The sequence below is a fragment of the Marmota flaviventris genome, chromosome 1 (assembly GCF_047511675.1).
Source record: "Marmota flaviventris isolate mMarFla1 chromosome 1, mMarFla1.hap1, whole genome shotgun sequence".
Classification (NCBI taxonomy): Eukaryota; Metazoa; Chordata; class Mammalia; order Rodentia; family Sciuridae; genus Marmota; species Marmota flaviventris.
The window spans coordinates 203,968,358-203,993,826 of record NC_092498.1 but is presented as its reverse complement, the minus strand read 5'-3'; the positions used below and the strand labels follow the sequence as shown (position 1 = coordinate 203,993,826).

The 25,469-nt window shown below is 36.2% G+C and overlaps 1 protein-coding gene across 3 annotated transcripts in view; it reads left to right on the top strand.

The window, feature by feature from the left end:
- Smarcc1 (SWI/SNF related BAF chromatin remodeling complex subunit C1) overlaps window positions 1–25,469 on the top strand; it is a 142,073-nt gene that overhangs the window by 23,700 nt on the left and 92,904 nt on the right. For all 3 annotated transcript variants that reach the window (XM_027932048.2, XM_027932047.2, XM_027932049.2), the window contains exons 4-8: window positions 4,546–4,627; window positions 6,481–6,573; window positions 11,520–11,589; window positions 15,972–16,041; window positions 21,340–21,415. In XM_027932048.2, coding sequence (XP_027787849.1) covers window positions 4,546–4,627; window positions 6,481–6,573; window positions 11,520–11,589; window positions 15,972–16,041; window positions 21,340–21,415 — 391 coding nt within the window. The remainder of the gene's footprint in view (window positions 1–4,545; window positions 4,628–6,480; window positions 6,574–11,519; window positions 11,590–15,971; window positions 16,042–21,339; window positions 21,416–25,469) is intronic.

Below are 25,469 nucleotides of genomic sequence, written 5' to 3'. Positions count from 1 at the left end.
TTTGCTAACTATTTCTGAAAGAGAAATTTTTAGAAATTTTTAAAAAGCATAATAGTGCTATTGTTACCACCATAAGTAAAATTAACAATAATCTTTGAAAAATTATTAGAGTGTTCAAGTTTCCCTAATTTTATCCAGGATGATTTTTATCTTATTTGAGTCTGTCTATAGTCTATTCATTGTGTTTGGTTGCCAAGATTCTTAAGTCTGTAAAAATCTTCAGCCATCTTTCTTTTGGTTCTTTTCCTTCTTGCTTTTTTTTTTTTTTTTTAAATACATACACATACATGTATACATACACACCTTAAAGTTAGCTTATAGGATTGTTCATGTTTGGGATTTTGCAGGAAATCAATTTTAGTGGTCTTCTAAATTTTAGTAAACTGAGGGTTAGATCCAGAGGATTACATTCAGTTGAATTCTTTTTGTAATAGTACTTCATAGATGGTATGGTTTTCCTCCATGAGGAGGTATATAATTTTAGGTTGTTTCTCTTTGTAATGGAAACACGTGGATGTTTAATTTTTAAAGTTGGAAAAGATATGTTTTATAAATTATTCATCCTTAAAGAGTGTTACTTTGTTATTTTCTTGTTAACTGGGATACTTTTTTTCCTTAAGTTGCAAATGGATTTTTTTTTTAAAATTTTGTTTATTTATATGTGATGCTAAGGATCGAACCCAGGGCCTCACCATGCCAGGCAAGCACCCTATCACTGAGCCGCAACCCCAGTCTTGGAATACTTTTATGAAGAGAAACTTATCAACAATTGGAAAAGCAGAGAAAATTTTTTTTTCTATTAACAGATTCATTTAGTTTTTAATCTTTGTCTACAGATAAATTCATCCAGTCCTATATTAAATGTTTTAATGAATACTTTCAGATTATTTCTCAGATTTCTAATGGAGATAATTCCACTCAACCCTATTCTAATATTTTATTAAGGAAGCAGTTTCTTTGAAAATAAATAAGTTCTGTGTAAGTAATCCTATAAGTGATGGCTTCTAGGTATAGTTCTTCTATTAACAAGACCCTGTGAGTGTCATTTTCTTTATGAAGGGGAGATGCTCACATATCACCACCCGCCCCCCCAAGAACCAGTGGGAGGCTGTCGGCTAAAATAGGATTTTCCCACCTGGTTGGGTAATAATCTTTTGTCCTGTAAGAGGAAATTGCTTGGGATCTAACCTACCCTTTCCTTAGAAGTAGTTGTGGAAAGGGGATATTCAAAACTAAACAAGTAGTAAAAGTAAAGTTCTGTGTATAAAATTAAATCAATGTAAAGTTAAAGACAGAGGTCCCTTGTATTTATAATATAATCTTTTTTTTTTTTTTAAGTTGTTGATGGACTTTATTGTCTTTATTTTTATGTGGTGCTGAGGATCGAACCCAGTGCTTCATGCATGCGAGGCGAGCACGCCACCACTGAGCCACAACCCCAGCCCCTATAATCTATTTTTAACTCTCTCTTTTTTTTTTAGTTGTAGATGGACACAATACCTTTGTATTTTTTATTAGTACTTTTTAAAGTTATAATTGGACACAATATGTTTATTTTGTTTATTTTAATGTGATGTTGAGGATCAAAGCCAGTGCCTCACATGTGCAAGGCAAAACGCTCTACCACTGAGCTACAGCCACAACCCAAAATCTACTTTTAAACCTATGGTAAATATTAAAAGTATCGGGCTGGGGATGTGGCTCAAGTGGTAGCGCGCTCGCCTGGCATGCATACAGCCCAGGTTCGATCCTCAGCACCACATACAAACAAAGATGCTGTGTCCGCCGAAAACTAAAAAATAAATATTAAAAAAAATATATTAAAAGTATCTATTTTTATGCGCTTTTTAAATCCTTTTCTTACTTTCTTAGTTGTAGTTATTTTAGGATACATTTCAGTCTTGCCCTAGCTCATCAATAATAAGTTGTAATATATTAGTTCTCAATCATAGTAAATATTAATATATTTAGTAGTTTGCTTATTTAGCCATACTTTCTGCTAGCCACTAGGGCTACATGGGAACATTTTTTAATGAATCTGGTTCTTGTCCCCAAGGCATGTAATGAGTTCTCTTACCAACAAGATTGTTCTCTTATGAGGCTGTAATATCACTGTGCTCAGGATTTTTTAAGAACATGAAAGAAGAAGACAGGAATAGTTTCATAGAAGAAGTGACTCATGGGATGATTTTAGAATGTTAGTGTCAAGCCCATTAAGAGGGTGATATCATGGTGGAAAAGCTATAGAGTTTAGAAAAATTATGTGAGTATTCCCATATGATGGGATCACAGTGGAAAGGGGTGACTCTGATTTGTCAGTTGTGTCAGTTCAAGCATTCTGTGCATCTTTAATTCTTGATAGCTGTGGCTTTCTATTGCATGCCTCTTGTACTTTCTGTGGAAAAAAGAATGGGCACTTGAATTTGCCCTTACATAGATCATTCATGTCATTGCTGTGTACCTCTTATAGGTACTTTAAAGGTTTGGAATACTTGTAGCTCTCACATGGAATACTTGTAGCTCTCACATGATCACAGATTATGGGATAATTAATTTCTACTCGTGTGTGTGTGTGTGTGTGTGTGTTCCTGGGGATTGAACCCAGGGCCTTGTGCATGTGAGGCAAGCACTCTCCCAACTGAGCTAAATCTCTAGTCCTTAATTTCTACTCTTGAACATTACTGTAGCCAGTTAGAAATTTGAAGAACTCTCATCTCTCTATATCATGTATCTTATAAACTGTACTAGAATATCCAAGATGCTTTCCTTGATTGAAAAGAACACAAGACACTGTTGAATTTGAACAATTGAATTTTAAGCACATGTAGATAAACTTTCCTTATTCTTTGTGTGTACATGCTTGTGTGTGCTTGTTTGTAGTACTGGGAATTGATTCAAGGGGCTTTATGCCTCTAAGCTACATCCCTAGCCTTTTTTATTTTATTTTGAGAGGGTCTTGCTCAGTTGCTGGCCTTGAATTTGTGGTCCCTTCTGCCTTAGCTTCCTGAATAGCTGGGATCGTAGGCATGCATACTGTACCCAGCACACTTTTTTTATTCTTGAAGGATAGTATCGTGATTCCCTGCCATTGGATCTCAGGATTTCTTTTCTGTATGATGTAAAATATCTTTTTTAAAAAAAATTTTTTTAGTTGTAGTTGGGCACAGTGCCCTTATTTTATTCATTTTTATGTGGTGCTGAGGATCAAACCCAGCGCCTTGCATGTGCTAGACGAACACTCTACTGCTGAGCCACAACCCCAGCCCTCTAAAATATCTTTGATTTAAGAAAAATAGAGTACTTCTTGGTACTTCTTTTTCAACTATGGTAGCTTTTATCATCTCTTATTTTCTGGAAAATCACAAAGGTTGTTTATATTTTTTTAAAGAAGAAATGAATGAAAATATGTTTAAAAAGAAAAATAATTTATAAAAAAATTTATAAGAACTATGTACAAGCTACCCTAGATAACATAAAGGTCCATAGGCTGATTGTCGGATGTACTATCTGTTATGACTTTTCCTATTGAAAATTACAGACACTTGAGTTAACATGTTGTAGTCAAAGGATTTTGTTTGTTTTGTTGAAAAGATGATGATGTTTTCAGGCTTTATTTGATCCAGGAACCCTAATGATATTATTAAGACTGTTTCTTCATCTCTCAGTTCTTCCTTCAATCTGGTGGCTTCACTTTCCTTCTCCACCTGGCAACTCTAAGCTGTCACCCTGCAGGGTGGTGTTAGAACAAAGAAGAGGGCTGCTTGTCTCCCTGCCTTCTGAGTAGATCCTTGGATCCATGTGGACCAGATCCATTTGGCTTACCTGCCCATTCCTGATTAGTTAGGCCTTGATCATGTGTGCTGCCTCTGGAAAATGATAAGGAACCCCATCCAATCTATAATCCACAGGGATGGAGTTGTAGAGAAATGGTTCTCAAAAAAAAAAAAAAAATTCAGGGTGTTCTGGTTGTATCCCCAGACTGCTCTCATATTTTTATTGACCAGCAGAAAGGCAAATGTGACCTAAACAGTAAATGTCGTCTACTGATGTTGAAGATAAAAGCATCTTCAATAAATGAGAGCTGGATCCTAAATAAACCCTTCCTGTGTAGAAAGCAGGGGATGAGAGTCTAGACCCTTAGCAAAAAAAGAGGAAAAAGTTCTGGGAACTGTGTCAAAGTGTGGTTTGTGATTCCTCCAGAAAAATATCCTAAAACTTTGTTAGCATCTGTTGCCTCTCCATGTTCAAAAATTTAACTATAAATTAGCTTGTCATAGGAACTCTGCCATCAATTCAATTTTGTGCCTGAGTGAATGTCCTTAGTTTCCATTGTGCTAGCCTTTGGTTTAATATGGTTTAATAGCCTTTTCTTTTATGAAAGTATTAATGCTACATTCTTATACTATTAAGAGTATATTAAACATTTTGTAGAATCCTATTTTGGCTACTAAGTCTTTCTAATTTCTTTGCATTGAATTCTAAAATTGAGTTTTCCCTTGTGTTTAAGGAGGGAGACAATCTTCTAATGATTTTCTTCTCTTTTAGGCGGAGATTTGATCTGCAGAATCCATCACGAATGGATCGTAATGTTGAAATGTTTATGAACATTGAGAAAACATTGGTGCAGGTAATTTGGAAAATTAGATTATTATTAAAATTTTTTTTGTTTTATGCTGAGTGCAGTGACCCATGCCTGTAATCCCAGCAAACCGGGAGGCTGAGATAGTAGGATCGTATGTTCAAGGCCAGCTTCAGCAACTCATTACTGAGGTCCTCAGTAATTTAGTGAGACCCTGTCTCTAAATAAATAAAAAGGGCTGGGGATGTAGTTCAATGATAAAGTGTCTCTGGGTTAAATCTCCAGTACCAAAATAAATAAATAACATGGCATTAAATTTGTTTCTTAAATATAATTTCAGTTCTACAATTGGTTATATTGGACTTCCAAAACATCAAAAGAACAAATTTTTTTCTGAAATATATTGCTCTATTCTTTTTTTTTTAATACTTATTTTTTTAGTTTTAGGTGGACACAATATCTTTATTTTTTTATTTTTATGTGGTGTTGAGGATCGAACCCAGCACCCCGCGCATGCCAGGCGAGTGAGCTACTGCTTGCGCCACATCCCCAGCCCTATTGCTCTATTCTTTTTTATAGGTTTGTTATTGTTATTGTCATTGTTAAAAATTGTTTGTTACTGCTATGTCAGTGTTTCATTTCTTGTGAAATAATCTATGGTTATTTTTCTTCATTAATGTCACCTTATCCATTATTCAAATCACTTTTTACTTCATTTGATAAAACCCTCTCTACTGCTAGACACTTGGTTTTATAGTTTTTTTCCTTGGATTTGTTCTATGACTGTGCCATAAATATATGTTTCCCTAACTAGATTATAACTTGGATGAAAGAATGCTTAATTTTCTTCATTATGTCTCCTGGTTTTTGTTTTATGATGCTGGGGATTGAACCAAGGACCTCACCCATCCTGGACATGTTCTACCACTGAACTGTATCCCCAGACTGCTGTCATATTTTTATTGACTAGTAGTTTATAGTGATCATTGAATTAACCTTCCTGTGAAATGTACCTGGCAAAAGTTAAGCTTAATATTTAATTTTTTATTGTTTGTCCATTGACTGTTAGTAGCAAAATAATTGGGTGTGTTTTGTTTGTTGGTTGCATTTTGGTCATGGTTTGAAAAGTTAATAAACATGATTTATTGCCATTCTTAAGATTAGAAATGGAAAGAAAGAGGTATAATTTCTTCCCAAATCAAAAATTTAGCTGTGAAAATACTACATTTAAGGTAAATGCAGGTAAAATTGTCTAGGAGGATTAATCTGGCAATCTGGTATGGAACCTTAATGAGTTTTACATGCTGAATTTCCTTAAGTCTTGAGTCTTAACATTTTTTGTCCAGATATAGCCAGCTGCAGAGAGGGACCTGGGATGCTTTTAAAAGTGGTCTGCTGAATCACCTGTGTTTTATTTTGAGATAAAACTTTATTTTCTACATCAAAGTATATCTTTTTTGCTGGGTGTGGTGGCATGTACCTATAATCCCAGCGATTTGGGAGGTTGAGGCAGGAAGATCACAAGTTCAAGGCCAGCTTCAGTAATTTAGGGAGGCTCTAAACAACTTAATTCGACCCTGTCTCAAAAAATAAAAAGAGGGCTGTGGGTATAGCTCAGTAATTAAGTCCCCCTGAGTTCAATCCCCAATACAAAAAAAAAAAAGGATTAAGGATATATTGTAGAGGTAGAGTGCTTGCCTAGCATGCACAAAGCCCTGAATTCAATCCCTAGTACTGCAAAAAAGAATATAGATAAGTTAATTAATTTTAAAAGGCATACCTCCTGCATGTCTTCAGAAGTGTGATTTTGAACACCTATTTTTGCCATTGTGATAATGGATGAATATTGTTACATTATTTTAAAACCAGTAGAATTTCAAAGTTTATTCTTTTTTCCTCAGAACAATTGTCTGACCAGACCCAACATCTACCTCATTCCAGACATTGATCTGAAGTTGGCTAACAAATTGAAAGATATCATCAAGCGACATCAGGTAAGAGACACCATCACTTCAGAAACATTGTGTAGTGTATGCCTCTACCAAATGTTAACCATAATATCTTTGGATTTCTATATAGTTCTGTATTGAAATAAATTTTTCTCTTTTTGAGTAAGTATAATATCTGGGATTTTTGTTTTGTTTTTTCCCTCTCCTAAATGCCCAGGGAGCATTTAATTAAAGTGCACTGATATGGAGTTATCATAGTCTTATAGCAAAGTACACTTACATAAGGAAACTGGAATATTCTGCATCACTGAATGTCGGAGTCCAGCTCAGGATGGTGAGGAGTCGGTGAAAGGGGGTGGAGAAACAACAGACATGAAAGTGAAAGGTGCTGAATCCCAATCTTTACTGTGAAGTTAATCATATATACTTTTCATTTTGGCAGGCTCACAGTATTTTGTGGTTACAAAACAGGAATCATTATTCAAAGAAACAAAATATTACGTAGCTACAATTAGATAAGAAGAATGTATCTTGGCTTATTCATAAGCAAGCATTTTTACTTTTAGTTCGTGGATTACTTTGAGCTGTTTCTGCTTAGTTAGCTTTTAATAATAGTTAGAAATATCCCAGACTGTTGGCCTATACCTTGACTATTCTTTCTTGACTTAGTAACTAGAACCGGCGCCACGATTATGGCAAGTGGTTAACTTGAAAAGAGAGGCTACTAATTTTAATCTAACAAGAGTAAGAGCACCAAACCATTGTGCACAGGAACAAGAACAAGTTGCCCGGTACTAAGCACTAATCTGTCTTCTTAATATTAATTTTTCTTCTCTAGATTTTAATTTAATTTCTCAAAAACTTCCTTGACTGTTTTTCCTACAGGGGGTTTCTCATTAAACATTAACAATTTACATTCCACAGCTGAATCATTGCATTTAGAGCAAACAGATTTATTCTTTAGAAGTAGTTGCATTAATTGGGAAAGTCATGTTTTTTCCTCCATACTTAATGGTCATATGAGAAGTAGCAACTATACTTATTAAAGGGAATACAAAAACAAACCAGCCCATTCCCAGAAACATACTGCGCTCCTCCAGAGGATGGACGCTTTGTGCCATCCACCTCAGTAGGGCCTTGCCATTGCCTGAGTCAGGGGAGGGGCACAGCAACTGAACTCTTAATCACAGAAAACAGAGTCTGTGACACAATTGTTGATAATAGGAGTTTACTTCAAGTAAACTTGCCCACTCCACCCAGTTATACATATTCTATTTAGTTTCTTTTAAAATTACTGGAAAAAAATGCTACTTTCTATCAGGAATTGTTGTGAATGCCTGTAGTCCTAGCTACTCGGGAGGCTGAGGCAGGAGGAGCACGTGAGTCTATGAATTGGAGACTGGTGGGTGAAAACAAAACAAAACTGTACTTTCCTGATAAGCACGCGCGTATGTGTATTTTCTTAGTACTGAGGAATGAACCCAAGGGCCTTGTACATGGTAGGGAAGCAGTCTATCCCTGAGCTATATCCTCAGTCCAAGCTTATATGTCTTGAGTCGCATAATGCTATTTTTTGATATTTTAAACTCCTTCACTAAATTCATTTTTAGGCTGAGTCTTTGGTATTTACTAGGTTTTCAGTTACATGTGGTTAAACTGTAATGAAACTCATGACATGCTAAACTAACTGAGAATACCCAGGTACAAGATAATTTTTTGGAACGTCATTTGTGTTATACAGTTTTACTGATCTGTGGGATTAGTTGAGAAGTCTCATTAAGTATCTTTTTTTTCTTTTCTGTTGCAAAAGAGACTGCCAGTTGAAATACGTTTTAGCATTTATCTTCTGTGTTTTGAATGCAGTGTTTCAAATATTGCTTACAATTACAGATTTTCGTATAGCTTTTTACATGTGACATCTCTGTCAAACACATAGAGAAAGGTAGTTTAATTGTACTATCAGATGGAGCAATGTGAAATCTATTTCTTTTCACTAGCATTATTACTTTGGTGTGTGGGGGGGTAGTATCAGGGATTGAACACAGGGACGCCTAATCATTGAGCCACATACCTAGTTCTTTTTATTTTTATTACTTTGGGACAGGGTCTCTCTGAGTTGCTTAGGGCCTCACTAAGTTGCTTAGGGCTTTGCTAAGTTGCTGAGGTTGTAGGTCAGGGGTAGAGTGCTTGCTTAGCACATGGGAGGCACTGAGTTCAACTCTGAGCACCACATAAAAATAAATAAATAAATGTATCATGTTTGTTTGCAACTAAAACATATATTTTTAAAATTGCAACTTAAAAAAAAATGTTGCTGAGGCTAGCTTTGAACTTGTGATTCTCCTACCTTAGCTTCCCGAGCTGCTGCGATTACAAGCATGTGCCACCATATCTGGTGCATTATTACTTTTAGTAGATCTTTAACCATCTTTTTTTCTCTTGGAATATTTGTTTATTGGACTGTCAAATATAGCTTAATTACATGTGGACTGTTAAAAGGGCAGATGAACTTACTGGTTCATGCCTTCAAGCTAAAATTACTCAAGACTACCAAATCATGGTGCAAGGAGTTATTTTTGAATAGTTAACAGTAAATAGTTAGCTATAATACTTTGTAAAAAACATGACTTCATGAATGTTGTGTAGGTATATACTGTTTTTTTTTTAATTGGGGAGAGGGGTCGGGGATTGAACACATGTGCATTTAACCACTGTGCTACATCCCCAGGTTTTTTTTTTTTTTTTTTGCATGTTATTTAGAGACAGGGTCTCACTAAGTTGCTTAGGACCTCGCTAAGTTGCTGAGGCTAGTTTTGAATTTTAATCCTCCTGCCTCAGCCTCCCAGGCCACTGGGATTATAGTATGCTACCACATCGGGCTAGCTAGGTATACTCTTAAGGGAATAGTAGTGTTGGCTGGTTTCAAAGAGTCATCTTTTTTTTTTTTTTTTTTTTTTTTATTGTGGTGCTTGGAACTGAACCTTGTACATGCTAGGCTCTACCACTAAATTATACCCTTATCCCTAATAGAGAAGAGAGACCTCAGGAGGTAAAAATGGTGCCATTTTGGAGTATTGACCATCAGGGCTTTACTTGAGCATTTTTTTTAGTTGTCAATGGACCTTTATTTTATTTATTGATTCACAGTACTGAGACTCAAACCCAGTGCCTCACACATGCTAGGCAAGTGCTCTGCCACTGAGCCACAACCCCAGCCCTAATTAGCATTTTACATGCATTAACAACCCATACTGATTAAGCACTTACAGTGAGCCTGTCACTACTCTTAGTCTTAATCTAATAACTACAACTTTCATTTTACGTAAGTCACTGATGCATAAAAATAAGTTGTTCCATGTCATGCAAGTAGTATACAAAGCTACGGTTCAAATCCAGGACTGTCTAATAGGGTGTATATGCCAACATGTGCTGTTCTGTTTGTTGCCTCTGACTTATTGAATATTGATATATCTTTCCCTCCTCTGGTGGCTGTTCAAAAAATGCACCCAAAACATTTCAATGATTGAGAATTCCTTATATTATGAAGCACCTAACTCAGCTCCAAATTTTTATAAATTTTAGAATTGTTTGATGAAGCATTACTAAGTGTTTGTCTGATTGTAATAGTAAATATTCATTGTGAAAAAAGAAAATAGGGCTGGGATTGTGGCTTAGAGGTAGAGTGCTTGCCTAGCACGCGTGAGGCATTAGGTTTGAACCTCAGTACCACATAAAAATAAAGATATGTGTCCACCAATAACTAAAAAATTAATATTAAAAAAATTGAAAACAGCCAAGTAGTTTGGCACATGCCTTAATCCCATCTACATGGGAGGCTGAAGTTGGAGGATTACAAATTCCAGGCCAGCCTCAGGAACTTCTGAAATCTGTCTCAAAATAAAAAGGACTTGGGATATAGCTGAATGCTAGAGTACTCCTGGGTCAATCACCAGTTTTGGGAGAGGAGACAAAGAAACAATTCAGAGAATGTATTGACATGCTACTTACAACTGATTATAAGACTTTCCATTCATCTTATGGTTTCTAGAGTGAACATACTTTGATCTAAATTGCTCCAAGTATGTCCTAGACTGTATTCAATATTCTGGCTGTGACCTAGTTATAACTTGACTTTTTATGTTCATTAGTATTCCAGCATTGACTTAAAACTACAGCAATAGCGTGTGTGTGTGTGTGTTTGTGTGTGTGTGAGAGAGAGAGAGAGAGTATGTGTGTGTGTGTGTGTGTGTATGTGTGTGAATGGGGGGGGTAAGGTGGGGGAAGTAATATCTGTGTAGCCTAAGCTTATGGCTCTATGTCATAAAACCTACATTAATTCACATAAGTTAATGATGATAATTGTGTTAGTTTTGGAGCAATTTTTTTTAAAATTTTAATATTTATTTTTTTAGTTTTCAGCGGACACAACATCTTTGTTTGTATGTGGTGCTGAGGATTGAACCCGGGCCGCACGCATGCCAGGCGAGCGCGCTACCGCTTGAGCCACATCCCCAGCCCAGTTTTGGAGCAGTTTTAAGAATTAGTTAGAAGTACTCATAGAGAGATATATAGAGAATTAGCTAAGAGGTAAAGGTAGGACATCCCTAATCTGAAACTCTGAATTCTGAAATACTCTGAAATACGAAACATTTTGAGTGCCACTATAATACTCAAAAAGGTTTGAATTTGGGGGCATTTTGGATTTTTGGATTAGCGATTTTCCACTGGTAAGGTCTTTGCAAGTATTCCAACATCCGAAAAGCTCAGAAATCTGAAACACTTCAGGTCCCAAGCATTTTGGATAAGGGATACTCAGCTTGTATGTCTATAGACAATATCTTTGTTATTATTATCCCTTTTCCTTAATGAAAAATAATGTAGTCTTCAAATATAAATAAATGAGTACTTTTATAATTATTAGGGAATTTCTAACTAATTAGTTTGCTTGCTATGTGTTATATTTTTATGTAATTTTTTCATTTGCTTTCCAGGGAACCTTTACTGAGGAGAAGTCAAAAGCTTCCCACCACATTTATCCATATCCTTCTTCACAAGAGGATGGTAAGTTAGTTTCTGGCTGTGAACTAATAAACTCATACATCATATCATATGGCTTCTATATCAGGTTTAAATAGTATATTCAACTTTTTTAAAATGTTTTAGTTGTAGTTGGACACAATACCTTTATTTTATTTTTATGTGGTGCTGAGGATTGAACCCAGTGCTCCACATGTGCTAGGTGAGCGCTCTACTGCTGAGCCACAACCCCAGTCCCTATATCCAGCTTTTTAAAAATTTTTTTATAGTTGGACACAATACTTTTATTTATTTATTTTTGTTGGTGCTGAGGCTCGAGCTCAGTGCCCTGCACATGCTAGCTGAGAGCTCTACCGCTGAGCCACAACCCCAGCCTCTCACATTCTATTTAAATACATAGTTTTTTTGTTTTCTTCAACAAAGCATTGTGTTCCTTAATTAGACTTACTTTTTTTTGTCCAGCTTTTATTTCTTTGTTGGCAATCATCTCTTACTTTTGAGGAAAAAAACAGTTGACTGGTTGTCCGTAGAGTCCAAGAGTAGCATACTAGTTTGGTGAATTTTCAGTATTTCCATTATTTTTAAAATTAATTAATTAATGTAGTTGGACAGAATGCCTTTATTTTATTTATTTTTATGTGGTGTTAGGATCAAACCCAGTCTCTCACATATGCTAGGCAAGAGTTCTACCATTGAACTACAGTCCTAGCCGCCCCCAGTGGTTTGATTTTTGATGTTTAACTTGCTCTGAAAGATGATTTCAACAGTGGGCAGAGTTTATCATACCTACAGAAACTTAACATGTGCTAACCATTCTTTCAAAAAACTGAGTTGAAATACGTAATAAAAGTTAATTTATAATGAGAAATAAATCTTTAGGGATACCACAATTAAGTCTTTGGGTAAAGACTGCACATTGCAGCATGACTTTCATATAGGAAGCCAAATTATATCATATTTGAATGGCCAATAACCCCATGGAGTGTTATTTTCCTGACTCTTTAAGATTTATGCTGCATGTGTATTTGAACATTCAAGGAATATATTGCTAAATAATCCATGGGTTAAGAATAAATTATACTGAAAACAGAAAATCATTTGAGTAATAATTTATAAAATAGAAGAGTATAACAACATTAAATTTTATAAGATACAGTGTAAGCAAATGCTTAAACCCATGACATATGTATCTTTAAATGCATATATTAAGAAAGAAAAAAAGACTTAAAATCACTCCAAATATATTTTAATCTAAAGAAAAAATAATGGAATAGAAATTTATGAATTATAAAATATGTAATAATCAGGGGCTGGGATTGTAGCTCTGTAGTAGAGCTAGCATGTGTGAGGCATTGGGTTCAATTCTCAGCATCACATGTAAATAAAGGTCCATTGACATCTTAAAAAATATATATGCAACAATGTGATCCTCAGCAATGTCAGTGATTCTTTGAAAGACTAATAAGGTTATAAAAATCCTGCTGTGCACATAGGGAGGAAAAAAAGAACAAGTAATAAATATCAAGAGTGAAAGGAGTGAAAGGAGGAGACATAACTCACAGACCATACAGTCATTAAAAAAAATGATCATAAGAATTTAATTTTTTTGGTGGGGGAAGGAGGGTGGGTTTGGTATCAAATCTAAGAAACCATAGCCTAATCTTTTCATAAAGAGAAACATCACTCTGTATCTAGTTACAGTTACAGAGCTTATAGTTGGTTGGCCTTCTTCAGCTTTTCTGTTTGGTATTAGCAACTGGTTGCCACTAGGTGGAGGTGGAGGATAGCAGTGTATGATACTATTCTGTTGCTAACACAGTATCTCCGAGTTTTTAAGTTATGAATTTTTCCCCAGGGTGGTATTGGGGGTCACACCAAAGGCTCCATGAATGCTAGGCAAGTGCTTAACCACTCAGCTATATCCAAATTGAATAAAAAGTAGACAACCGACTTAAGTAGATACTTCTTCAAAGAAGATATACAAATGGTCAACAAGCACATGGATGCGCAACAACACTAATTATCAGAGAAATGCAAATCAAAACCACAATGAGATCAGCTTATACATGTAGAATGGCCACTATCAAAAAAACAGAAACTAATAAATGTTGGAAATGATGTATAGAAATTGGAAATTCTGGGCTGGGGATGTGGCTCAAGCGGTAGCGCGCTCGCCTGGCATGCATGCGGCCCAGGTTCGATCCTCAGCACCACATACAAAAACAAAGATGTTGTATCCGCCGAGAACTAAAAAATAAATATTGAAAAAAAAAAAAAAGAAATTGGAAATTCTTTGCACTGCTGGCAACTATGAAAACTGTGCACTGTGGCAACTATGAAAAAGCAGTGAAAAGGGTCTCTGAAAAATCTAGAAGTTGTAGTATTGTTTATTGCAGTGATGGGAATCAAACTCAGGACCTCAAGGATGCTTGGCAAGTAGCCTACCACTCAGCCACATCCCTAGATCTAAAAATAGAATTAACAATCCAGTGATGACACTTCTGGCTATTAATCCAAAAGAATTAAAAACAGGATCTAAGAAGAAATATTTACACAAAGATTGGCTTTTTTGCTGTTTCTTGGCTTTCAAGGGGCTTTTTTCAGAACTTACTCTTACTACTAGAATTAAGTTTCTAAGATAAATTCAGACTATCAAAGAAGCACTGATAACCAGTGCTGAAATGTAGAATTAATCCCAACTGTGATTAAAATCAGTAAAAATTATTAATTTGTACCTATCTGCAAAATGAACACAATGCTCATGCTTTTTCTTTTTTGGTACGGGGATTGAACTCAGGGGTACTCGACCCTGAATCACATCCACAGCACTATTTTATATTTTATTTAGACAGGGTCTTACTGAGTTGCTTAGTGCCTCATTGCTGAGGCTGGCTATGAATTCACAATCCTTCTGCCTCAGAAGCCCGAGCTGATGGAATTACAGGCTTGCACCACTGCACCTGGTTTATACTTTTGTTTTTAAATGGTGCTGGAAATCAAATCTAGGGTCATATACACACTAGGCAAGTGCTTTAACCCACTAAGCTACACTTGCAAAGTTCTTGTACCCTTGTTAGGAGTGCTAGATTAACAGATATGAGACAACTAAAGAGTAATAAAAATGATATTGAAAAGATTTTTCTTTTTTTTTAAATACCTCCTAGGTGCTGATGATCAAATCCAGGATCTTACACATGCTAGGCAAGCATTGTACCACTGAGGTGTATCTTCAGTCCTTAATGTAGCATTGTCAAGCAGTGTAGGACACCAGGAAAAGTGAATTTGTAGAAAGAAGAATAGTAAAGTGCCTTCATCAAGGAGATGAGGCATGACTCAAATCTTGAAGTTAATGCAGAACTTTGTAGAAAACGGATGTGAGGTTGTACATTGGAAATGAAGCTGTGAAGATTATGGTGATTGTGACTTGAGTGGAAAAGAGGGATAGACAGATGAAAGGGAGGGGGATAGTTTACTGCCGTTGGTTTTATCCAGAGTGACAGATAGTAGCCAGGTGCGGTGGCACAACCTGTGATCCCAGTGATTTGGAGACTAAGGCAGGAGGATTGTGAATTTGAGGCCAGCCTCAGCAACTAAGTGAGAGCCTATTCAAAATGAAAAGTTCTGGGGATGGGGCCTGTGGCTATAGCTCAGTGGCAGAGCGCTTACCTAATAGGTATGAGGCACTGGATTCCATCCTTAACACTACATAAAAATAAACAAAATAAAGGCATTCTGTCCATCTATAATTACAAAAAATTTTTTAAAAAGTGCTGGGGATATAACTCAGTGGTAAAGCAGCACTGGGTTCATTTCCCAGTGTGTATTTGAGGGAGTGATAGATAGTAGACCTAGAATCCAGAAAGTCTGAATATATAAGCTGAGAAATTTTTCTTTAATTTGGTAGATGGCCTTAATTAAAAATCTCTTTCCCTTCCTTCTCAATGGCCCCGTTCATAGTAAAACTGTTATGGTTTGGATGTGAGGTGTCCCCTAAAGGCTTACATGTGAGATGGTACAAGAAGGTTCAGAGGAGAAATGATTGGATTCTGAGTCTTAACCCAATCAATGAATTAATTCCTGATAGTGATCAATTGAGTGGTAACTGAAATGTTAGGGTGTGGCTGGAGGATGTGGGAATTGGGGATGCGGTTTTGAGGAGAGTAGAGTCTTTCTGCTTTCTGATCATGATATGAAATGCTTCCCTCTGCGGTACCCTTCCTCCAAGATGTTCAGCCTCACCTTGAGCCTTGAGGAATGGAGCTAGCTATCTATGGATGGTGAGCTCTGAAGTCATTTAAAGCAGATCAAAAGAAAACCAAAAAGTCTTGATAACAATTAAGGCTAAATCATAATTGGCTCACTTATTTCATCAGTTTAATTAAGGTTTTTCTTTTTTCTCTTTTCAGAAGAATGGCTGAGACCGGTGATGAGAAAAGACAAGCAGGTGTTAGTACATTGGGGCTTCTACCCAGACAGGTAATTTTATTTATTTATTTTTTGAGTTATAGTTGAATATAGTACCTTTGTTTTATTTATTTTTATGTGGTGCTAAGGACCGAACCCAGGGCCTTGCATGTGCTAGGCAAGTGTTCTACTACTGAGCCACAACCCCAGCCCCTTATTAATTTATTTTTATGTGGTGCTGAGGATTGAACCCAGCACGTGCAAGGCAGATGCTCTACCACTGAGCTACAACCCCAGTCCCCAGAGAGGTAATTTTTTATTTTTATTTATTTAGTGCCAGGAATTGAACCCAGTGGTGATTAATCACTGAGCCACATCCCCCGCCCCTGCCTGCCTCCTTTTTTTGTTACTGGAGATTGAACAGAGTTAGAGACAGGGTCCCACTGAGTTGCTTTGTGCCTCACTATTTGCTGGGTCTGGCTTTGAACTCGAGATCCTCCTGCCTCAGCTTCCTGAGCTGCTGGGATTACAGGCCTGCACCACTAGCTTTTTTTTTAAATCATTATTTTAATTGCATGTATTTATGGGATACAGTTTGATAATTTGGTACATTTATAGAGCATATAATGATCAAATCAGGATTAGTGAGCATTTCTATCTCCTTAAAATTTTTAAATATTTTTAGTAGCATTTAATAATTGTACACATTTATGAGGTATGTTCCGATATTTGAATACAAATGTGTATTTAATCTGTACTGATCAAATCGGGGTAATTAATGTTTCCATCTCCTTATCATTACTTTGTGTTTGGAGCCTTTGAGATCCTCTCTTCAGATAATTAATATTGATGTGTATGCTCTGAGGTATGATATATATATATATATACACACACACACACACACACACACACACATGCATATACATACATACACACACATACATACATACTATATGTAAGTCAGGCTTTTGACTTATTAAAGGTATGGAATTCTGTGAGATCACAAATTGTGTTTTTTTCCCCTCTCAAAAAACTGAGCTTCTATGCATTTGCAAAGAGGTTTGGTTTATGGTATTAGGTTGCTAGTTTAGATTTGTTTCCTTTAAGAGATGAATTTTTCTTCTTCATATTTGTGACTGGCTTGTTTTGATTTTTCAAAAACTATTAAAGATGAAATTATGTCTGAGAAGTTTTTCCAGTCATAAATTTATTTACCTAGTGTTGTTCCTACTCTTATATGTCATACTGTTTGAGTATTTGTAGCATGAATAAACAATATTACATGTAATACCTTGACGTTAGTGGTAGTGGGTAGGGGGTACTTTTTAATAGTATGCCTGTCCAGGGCACATGGATTTAGGTATAGCTTTCCATGTACTTTATTTTCCTGAATTTACAGGAGAACTGTTTTGGTGTTGATTTTATTCTGGTCCTGCTATGTAGAGTGGGACAGTCAACTCCCTTCTGATTCTTGCCTTCCCAAGTTATTTGAATCAAATCCTAGACACATCATTTTACCATAAATATTTAAGTATGCATTTCTAAAATATAAGGAATCGTTTTTAAAAGGAAATAATCATAACATCATTGTCAATACTAAAAAAAAAAGTAATAATATTACTTAATATGAAATACCTTGCCATTGTTGTCATGTAAGTGATATATTTGATTGATGATTGATATTTGTTTGAATTAGAAGTCAAATAAAATTCACCTGTTTGATTAACTGGTATATATAACTAATTCTAATTTATAGGTTCTCCTTTGTCTTCTTTACCCCTCTCTGCAATGTACTGTTTTAGAAACCAGGTTGTTTCTCTGTATTTTTTTTAAATTGATATTTGGCTATAGAGGTTGATCAGATTCCATTTCCACTGAGGAGGAATAAGACTGTTGAAAGATGTTTAGTCTTCAGTAGAAGACAAAAAAAAAAAAAATTGTCTGATTTTGTGTATGAGGTGCTTTTGTTTTGTTTGATTATGGTACTGGGAATGGAACCCAGGGCCTTGTGCATGCCAGGCAAGCACTCAATTACTGAGATAAATCCTCAGCTGCCCTTGCCCTCACCCTCATTCCTGCCCGCCCGCCACCATGGTCTTTAAAGACAGGCCCTTGCTAAATTGCCCAGGCTAGCCTTGAACTTGTAATCCTCCTGCCTCAGCCTCCAGAGTGGTTGGGATTACATGCCTAGGCCACTATGCCTGGCTATATTTATTTTCTTTTGTTCTGTTTTTGTTTTTTTGAGACTGGGTCTTACCATGATACTTAGGCTAGTCTCAAAGTCCTGTGCTCAAGTGATCCTCCAACCTAGCCTTCCTCCTAGCTAGTTAGGACTACAGGTATGTGCTACTGTTTGTGGCACAGTAGTTATATATTGTGATAGTAGGGATTGAACTGAGGGGTGCTTTACCAATGAGCTATATCCTTAATTCTTTTTCTTTTTTAGTTTGAGAAAGGTTTCACAGATTTACTGCAGTTGGACTTGAATTTGCAATCCTTCTGCCTCAGCCTCTTAAGTCACTGGGATTATAGTCATGTGCCACTGCACTTGGCTCATAATTATAGTTTTAAAAGAACGAACTGCGTCTTTAGATATGTTCAGTTGGAGTCAGGTGCAGTACTTTGTATTGAAACCAGAGGCATTTTACCATTAATCAATACTCTCAGCCCCTTTTAATTTTTTATTATGAGACAGGGTCTCACTAAATTACTTGGGTGTTTGCCAAGTTGCTGAGACTGGCCTTGATACTTGTGATCCTGAGTCACATGAGTTTCAGGGATTACAGGCGTGTTCCCCCGTGCCAGCAAGATAAACAGACCTGTGCTACTCCCTAATGTTTCTGAACTGACTTCTAAGTAGTGTCTAAAACATATAATTGAAAATTTAAAAATACATAAACAAATGACATAAAGATAAATCATCTATATTTGATTAGATATCATTTGGTTTTTATAATAATTTATTGGCCTGTGTATTTGTATTAAGAGTTTTACTTGGTAGATAATTTTATACTTATGTCAAATTTGTGTTAGAATATATGTAGTGATTTAGATTAGTGAGTTGAAGCTCACTGAGAGATCTTTGAGTAATGAAATGAACTATGTAGATATCACAGCAGTGAGGAACATTCCAGGCAGTAGGTAAATAGCCTGTGTAAAGTGTACATAGGCTTGATGGCACATGTTGAAGAATTAAAACCTATGTTGCTCAGTTATAACATGAGTATGGAATAAAAGGAGAAGACTAGGAAAAGGAGTCACATTGCTGCATAGTGACAGCAGTGGAACTAGATTTTGAGTTCTTGGCAAGCCACTATTAGGGGGGGTGTGTGTGTGTGTTGCTGGGGATTGATCCTAGGGCCTTGTACATGCAGGGCAAGCACTCTACCAACTGAGATGTATCCCCAAGCATTGTGAGTCTACTCTGACTAGATGGGATCCCCAGGCAGATTTTGTTTGAGTAGTGGAGTTTTATGGACAGGCTGGGATTTCAAAAGGATCATTTTGGTTGGTTTTGTGAAAAATTGACAGGAAGGCAATGGATGAAGCAGGGAAACCAGTGAACACAGTGAAAGATTGAGAAGAAGGTAGACTCTGGACAGTTTGAATGAAGAGCAGTAGAATTTGCTGATGGTTTGATTTTAGGATGCATTTGAGAGTAAAATCAAGAATGTGTCCAAGGATTTTGGCCTGCACAGTTGAAAAAATGGGGGTTGTCATTTATTGAGAAGAGGTTGATCGACTGTAACGTGCATTATTGCAGTCTGAATTCGTTTACAAATTGAGCTTTAAGTGTGTTAGGTTTGGAACACTTGTTATACTCAAAAGAGGTGTGGAATTGGCTCTTGGATTTATGAGTTCAGAATTCAGAATAGAGGACAGATACAAGATTTTAAATCGTTAGTATTTGTTTGAAGTCACAGGAGTGAATGGAGTCACCAAGAGTTTTGTTCTAACAATTGAGCCCTGAAGCCTTTACTTATTAGAGGTTTGGGGCAAAGTCTAGAAATTGGCAACAGAGGTGAAAAAGAGCGGCGACGAGAAGAAACAAACACCAGGTGAAAAGTACTGTTCTGAAGGATAAGAAACACTTTTTGGGAACAAGAACTTGAGAATTCTGTGAACTGAGTTGCCCGTTTCAGGCAATATTAAGGCTATAATAATGACTAATGCCGAGGAGATTTCTTGGTACAGTAGTAAAGACAGAACTGATAACTTGTTATAATGGTGTAATGATAGTATTTTAAAATTACATTCTCAATCTTTTTTTTTTGCGAAGTCATAGGGATTGAACAAAGTCTTTGAGCATGCTAGTTCAGTGTTCTGCCACTGAGCTACTTCCCTAACTCCTTTAAAAAAATTTTTTTAAATGAATTGAGCAGAATAACAGGATATAAAGTCAGTACCCCAAATCAGTTGCATTTTTATATATTGAAAATGAAAATTCTAAAAAGGAAATGAGTAACAATCCCATATACAATAGCATCAGAAGAATAAAACTTTTTTTTTAATGTATTTTTTTAGTTGTAGTTAAACACAATATCTTTATTTTATTTTTATGTGATGCTGAGGATCGAACACAGGGCCTTGCATGTGCTAGGAGAGCACTCTACCGCTGAGCCACAATCCCAGCCCTAGAATAAAACATTTTGAATTTAAATTTAACAAAGAAGTGAAATATTTATACAATAAAAACTATAAAACTTTACGGAAAAAAGTTAAAAAAAATATAAATAGAAAACTATCCCATGATAAAGAGTTGGAAGGATTAATAGTGTTAAATTAAATTATCAATTATACAAAGTGATTTTATAGATTCAGTGAAATTCCTGTTAAATCCTCTTTCCATATTTTTTTATTGGTGCACTATAGTTGTATGAGGTTTGTTGTTACACGTTTGTACGTGTTTACAATATAACAAAAAGTTTTGGCCAGTATCACTCCCCAGCACTTCCTCCTCCTCTCTCCACTTCCTGCCCGCTGGAATTTTCTCTCTCTTTCTTTCTGTCTTTTGGTATTAGGAATTTAACACAGGGATTCTTTACCACTGGGGATGTATCCCCGGCCCTTTATATTTTTGTTTTGAGATAGGGTCTTGCTAAGTTGTTCGGGCTGGCCTTGAACTTGTGATTTCCCAAATTACTGGGATTAAATGAGTGGGCCACTGTGTCCGGCTCCCCCACACACCCCCAAGATAGGGTCTCACTAAATTGTAAAGGCTAGCTGCGAACTTATGATCTTTCTGCCTCAGTATGTTGGGATCATAGGTATATACCACTGTACTTAGCTAAAATGTATCCTTATTGTTTGATAAAGATTAAGAATGAAATTTGATTCTAATTTGTTTTTTTAATTTTATTTATTTTATAGCTATGATACTTGGGTCCATAGTAATGATGTTGATGCTGAAATTGAAGATCCACCAATTCCAGAAAAGCCTTGGAAGGTAAATGTTTGTTTAAAAAAAATCTTTGATGAAATTTAAAATTCTGATGAGGTATCTTTTTCTTTCTTTCTTTCTTTTAAGAGAGAGAGAATTTTTTTATATTTATTTTTTAGTTTTTGGTGGGTACAACATCTTTATTTTTTTTAAGTGGTTCTGAAGATCGAACCCAGTGCCCCACGCATACCAGGCGAGTGCGCTACCACTTGAGCCACATCCCCAGCCCAAGCTATCTTTGTTTAAAAATTAAGGGCAACACAGTATGGACCTAGAAAAAAAATTTGCCGGGGGGGGGGGGGGGTGGTATTACAGATTGAACCCAGGAGTCCTTAACCACTGAGCCACAACCTTTTTTATTTTTTGAGACAGGGTCTTGCTAAATTGCTTAGGGCCTACATAATTGCTAAGTATGGACTTGGACTTGTGATCCTCCTGCTTCAGCCTTCTGAGTCACAGGGATTCTAGTCATGAGCCACTGTGCCCAGGTTTAAAAAAAACTTACATAATCTATTAACCCATCTTAACTCTAAATTTAATCTTTTAAGGAGATACAGAAAAATTATTGCCCGTTCTAGTCATCCTTTTTAATAGACATCCATAACCTCTTCTCAAGGTCTTGGATGAAATGTCTATATTGATGAGGAGAAGAATCCCAGACCAAGTCAGATTTTGGTTGGAGAGAGCAGTAGAGTTTGAACATCATTGGTGTGTCATTTAGGAAGTTTGGAAGCAGTTCCTAAATGAATTTTACTATGATACAGATTTGTTTTATTAACCAGTTCTATTATAATGATAAGATTCTGCATTGACCTCCCCCCCAACAGTTTTATTTCTTTTTTTTGGTTGTTGTTTTTTGTTTTTTGTTTTTGTTTTGGTGATGCTAGGGATTGAACCATGATTCCACAAATGTTATTTCCCTTAACTTTAAACACAGAAATAATTTTTGCAATTGCAAGAATAGTACAATCAAAAAACTACTTTATACCCATCTCCAAGATTTCTTCTATTAATTCTTTGAAGAAATTTATCCTTTTGTGTGTTTATTTTTGAGGTGGGATCTCACATTGTTGCCCAGGTAGGCCTCCAACTTTTTTTTTTTTTTGTGGTGCTGGGGATTGAACCCAGGGCCTTGTGCATAAGAGGCAAGCACTCTGCCAACTGAGGTATATCCCCAGCCCCTGGTCTCCAAATTTTGATCCTCTTGCTCAGCCTCCTATGTATATAGGACTACAGGTATGCTGTGTTGTGTCTGGCTGAAATAAGGTGTTTTGGTTTTTTTCTTCCTTATTTTTTCTTCTCTGTCTCTATTTTTTTTTTTTATTTAAATTTTATTTGGTATTAGAGATTGAACAAAAGGGGTGCTTTGCCACTGAATTACATCCCCAGCCCATCTTACTTTATTTGGAGACAAGATCTTGCTGTGTTGTCTAGGTTGGCCTCAAACTTGCCATCCTCCTGCCTCAGCTTCCCTAGTCCACTGGGATTACATGTATATGCCACCACACGAGACCTTTTTTGTGTGTTTTTGTGGTACTGGGGCTTAAACCCAAGGTATGCTACCACTGAGCTACATCTCCAGCCCTTTTTAATTTTAAGACAGGGTCTCACTAAGTTGTCCATGCTGGCTTTGAACTTGATATCCTTCCGCCTCAGTCTCCTGAGCAGCTGGGGTTATGCTTGGCTTGACTTTTTTTTTTAAAAGAATCTTTATTTGCAGTAATTTTAAACTCACAAAAAAACATAGGGAAAAAATAGTATATTGCATACTTCTGAAATCTTTATCCAGATTTGCCTGTCATTAATACTTTGTTCCTTCTTTGATTTATCATTTAAAATCTACATGTCTTTGTTCTCACTCCCCCCCCCCCAACATTGTTTTTGTTTCTTGGTACTAGGGATTGAACCCCAGGAATGCTTACCCACTGAGCCACATCCCCAGCCCTTTTTATTTTTTTATTTTGAGACAGCACTTCCCTAAGTTGCTTAGGGCCTTGCTAAATTGCTGTGGCTGTCTTTGAACTTGCTGTCCTCCTGCCTCAGACTCCCAAGTCCCTGATATTATAGGTGTGTTCCACTGTACCTGGACCTAACCTTTTTTATTTTTTCATTTTCATACAAGGTTTTGCTAAGTTGCTTAGGGCCTCACTAAATTGCTGAGACTGGCTTTGAACTTGGGATCCTCCTGCCTCTCAGCCTTCCAAGTCCCTAGGCACATGTCCCTGTGCCCAGCTTAAAATTTTTTATTTTTATGTGATCAGTTTTTTCCATCTTTACTGTTAATTGCATCCAGAATTTTAGTTGGATTTAGCAAAAACCTGCCTTGTTAGGAATTCATATTGTTTTATTCTAGGTGTCAAATAGTTTCACCTTTTAAAGTTAGATCTCTAATCTGTTTTGATTTTATTCTGATATAAAGAATGGATCTCATCATGTTCTTTTCAAATGGTTATCCAATTGTTTATAGTTAGATACATAATATATTAAAAAGACCACCTTTTCCTCAGTGATTTGACATTTACTCTATACTAGGTTTCCATATGTGGTTGAGTTAAACATATTCTCTTAACATTGTGTTTAATGTTTTCCTTTTAGCCTTTAAGGCATTCATTTCCCCCCTTTTTTTACCATTAAACTTCCTACACTATTGTGTACATAAATTTAAAATTTTAAAGTGTATTTCGTGAAAATATTTTAAGTTTTATATATATATATATTTTTTTTAACTTTTCTTTTTTTAAATTTGTTTTAATTAGTTACACATGACAGTAAAATGATCTTGACATCATATATTTGAATCAGATGGGATATAATTTCTCATTTTTCTGAGTGTACAGGTTGCAGAATTACATTGGTCATGCAGTCACGTATATACTCACAGCAATAATAATGTCTATTTTATTCTGCTATCCTTCCATTACCCCCTTCCCCTCCCCTCCCTTTTCTTTTTTTCATAATATGTACATCATTAAAGTATTACCTTAATTCCCCCCCCCCCCCTTCCTAGAAACTGTCGTGCTTATTTGTGCTATTAAGAAAAGTTTGTGTGGGATGGGGTTGTAGCTCAGTAGTAGAATGTACCTTGAGTTCAATTCCCACTACTCCCACCAGAAAAGAGAAGTCTGTTTATACCTATGGTTGAATTTTTTTTTTTAAAGAGAGAGAATTTTAATATTTATTTTTTAGTTTTCAGCGGACATAACATCTTTGTTTGTACGTGGTGCTGAGGATTGAACCCGGGCCGCATGCATGCCAGGCGAGCGCGCTACCGCTTGAGCCACATCCCCAGCCCCTAAAGTATTTATTAGGAAAATGTTAACTTTACTTTTCAATGGTTGAAATTATTGCTTAATATTTAAATTAGAGAGGTTTTTAAAACTATTTTCATATACCATATAAAGTTGGGTGGGGTTTGGGTCATAAATATGATACCTGCATTTAGAAAACTAGTGAGAAACGTCCCCTTGAGTGACATTTCTGTGAGTTATATCTGTTTTTTTCCCATGATTCCTTAGTATAAATGATTGGAATTGGTAAGTGCTTGTGAGGAAGAAGGCAAATAATGACATTTTTCTTTGATTCTTTTTAGTAAAATGGAATTGCTATTTTTTGGTTGGATATAATTTTTTTGGGTTCTGGGAATAGAACCTGGGCTTTACACATAGTAAGTGTGTACTCTACAAGGCAACTCCACCTCCAGCCCTACAAGGACTTTTATTTAATTAATTAATTAATTTTAAAAAATTAGTTGATAATGGACCTTTATTTATTTGTATGTGTATGTGGTGCTGAGAATCGTACCCAGTGCCTCATGCGTGCTACGCAAGCACACTACCACTGAGCCACAACCCCAGCTCTATTTTATTTATTTTTATATGGTGCTAAGGATTGAACTCAGGGCCTTGCACATGCTAGGCGAGTACTCTGCTGCTGAGCCGCAAGTACCGCTAAGCCCCTACAAGTACTTTTAAAAGTAAATAATGATGATGGGGGGGCTGAAGATTTAACTCAGTTAGTAGAGTGCTTGCCTCACATGCCCAAGGCTTTGGGTTCAATCCCC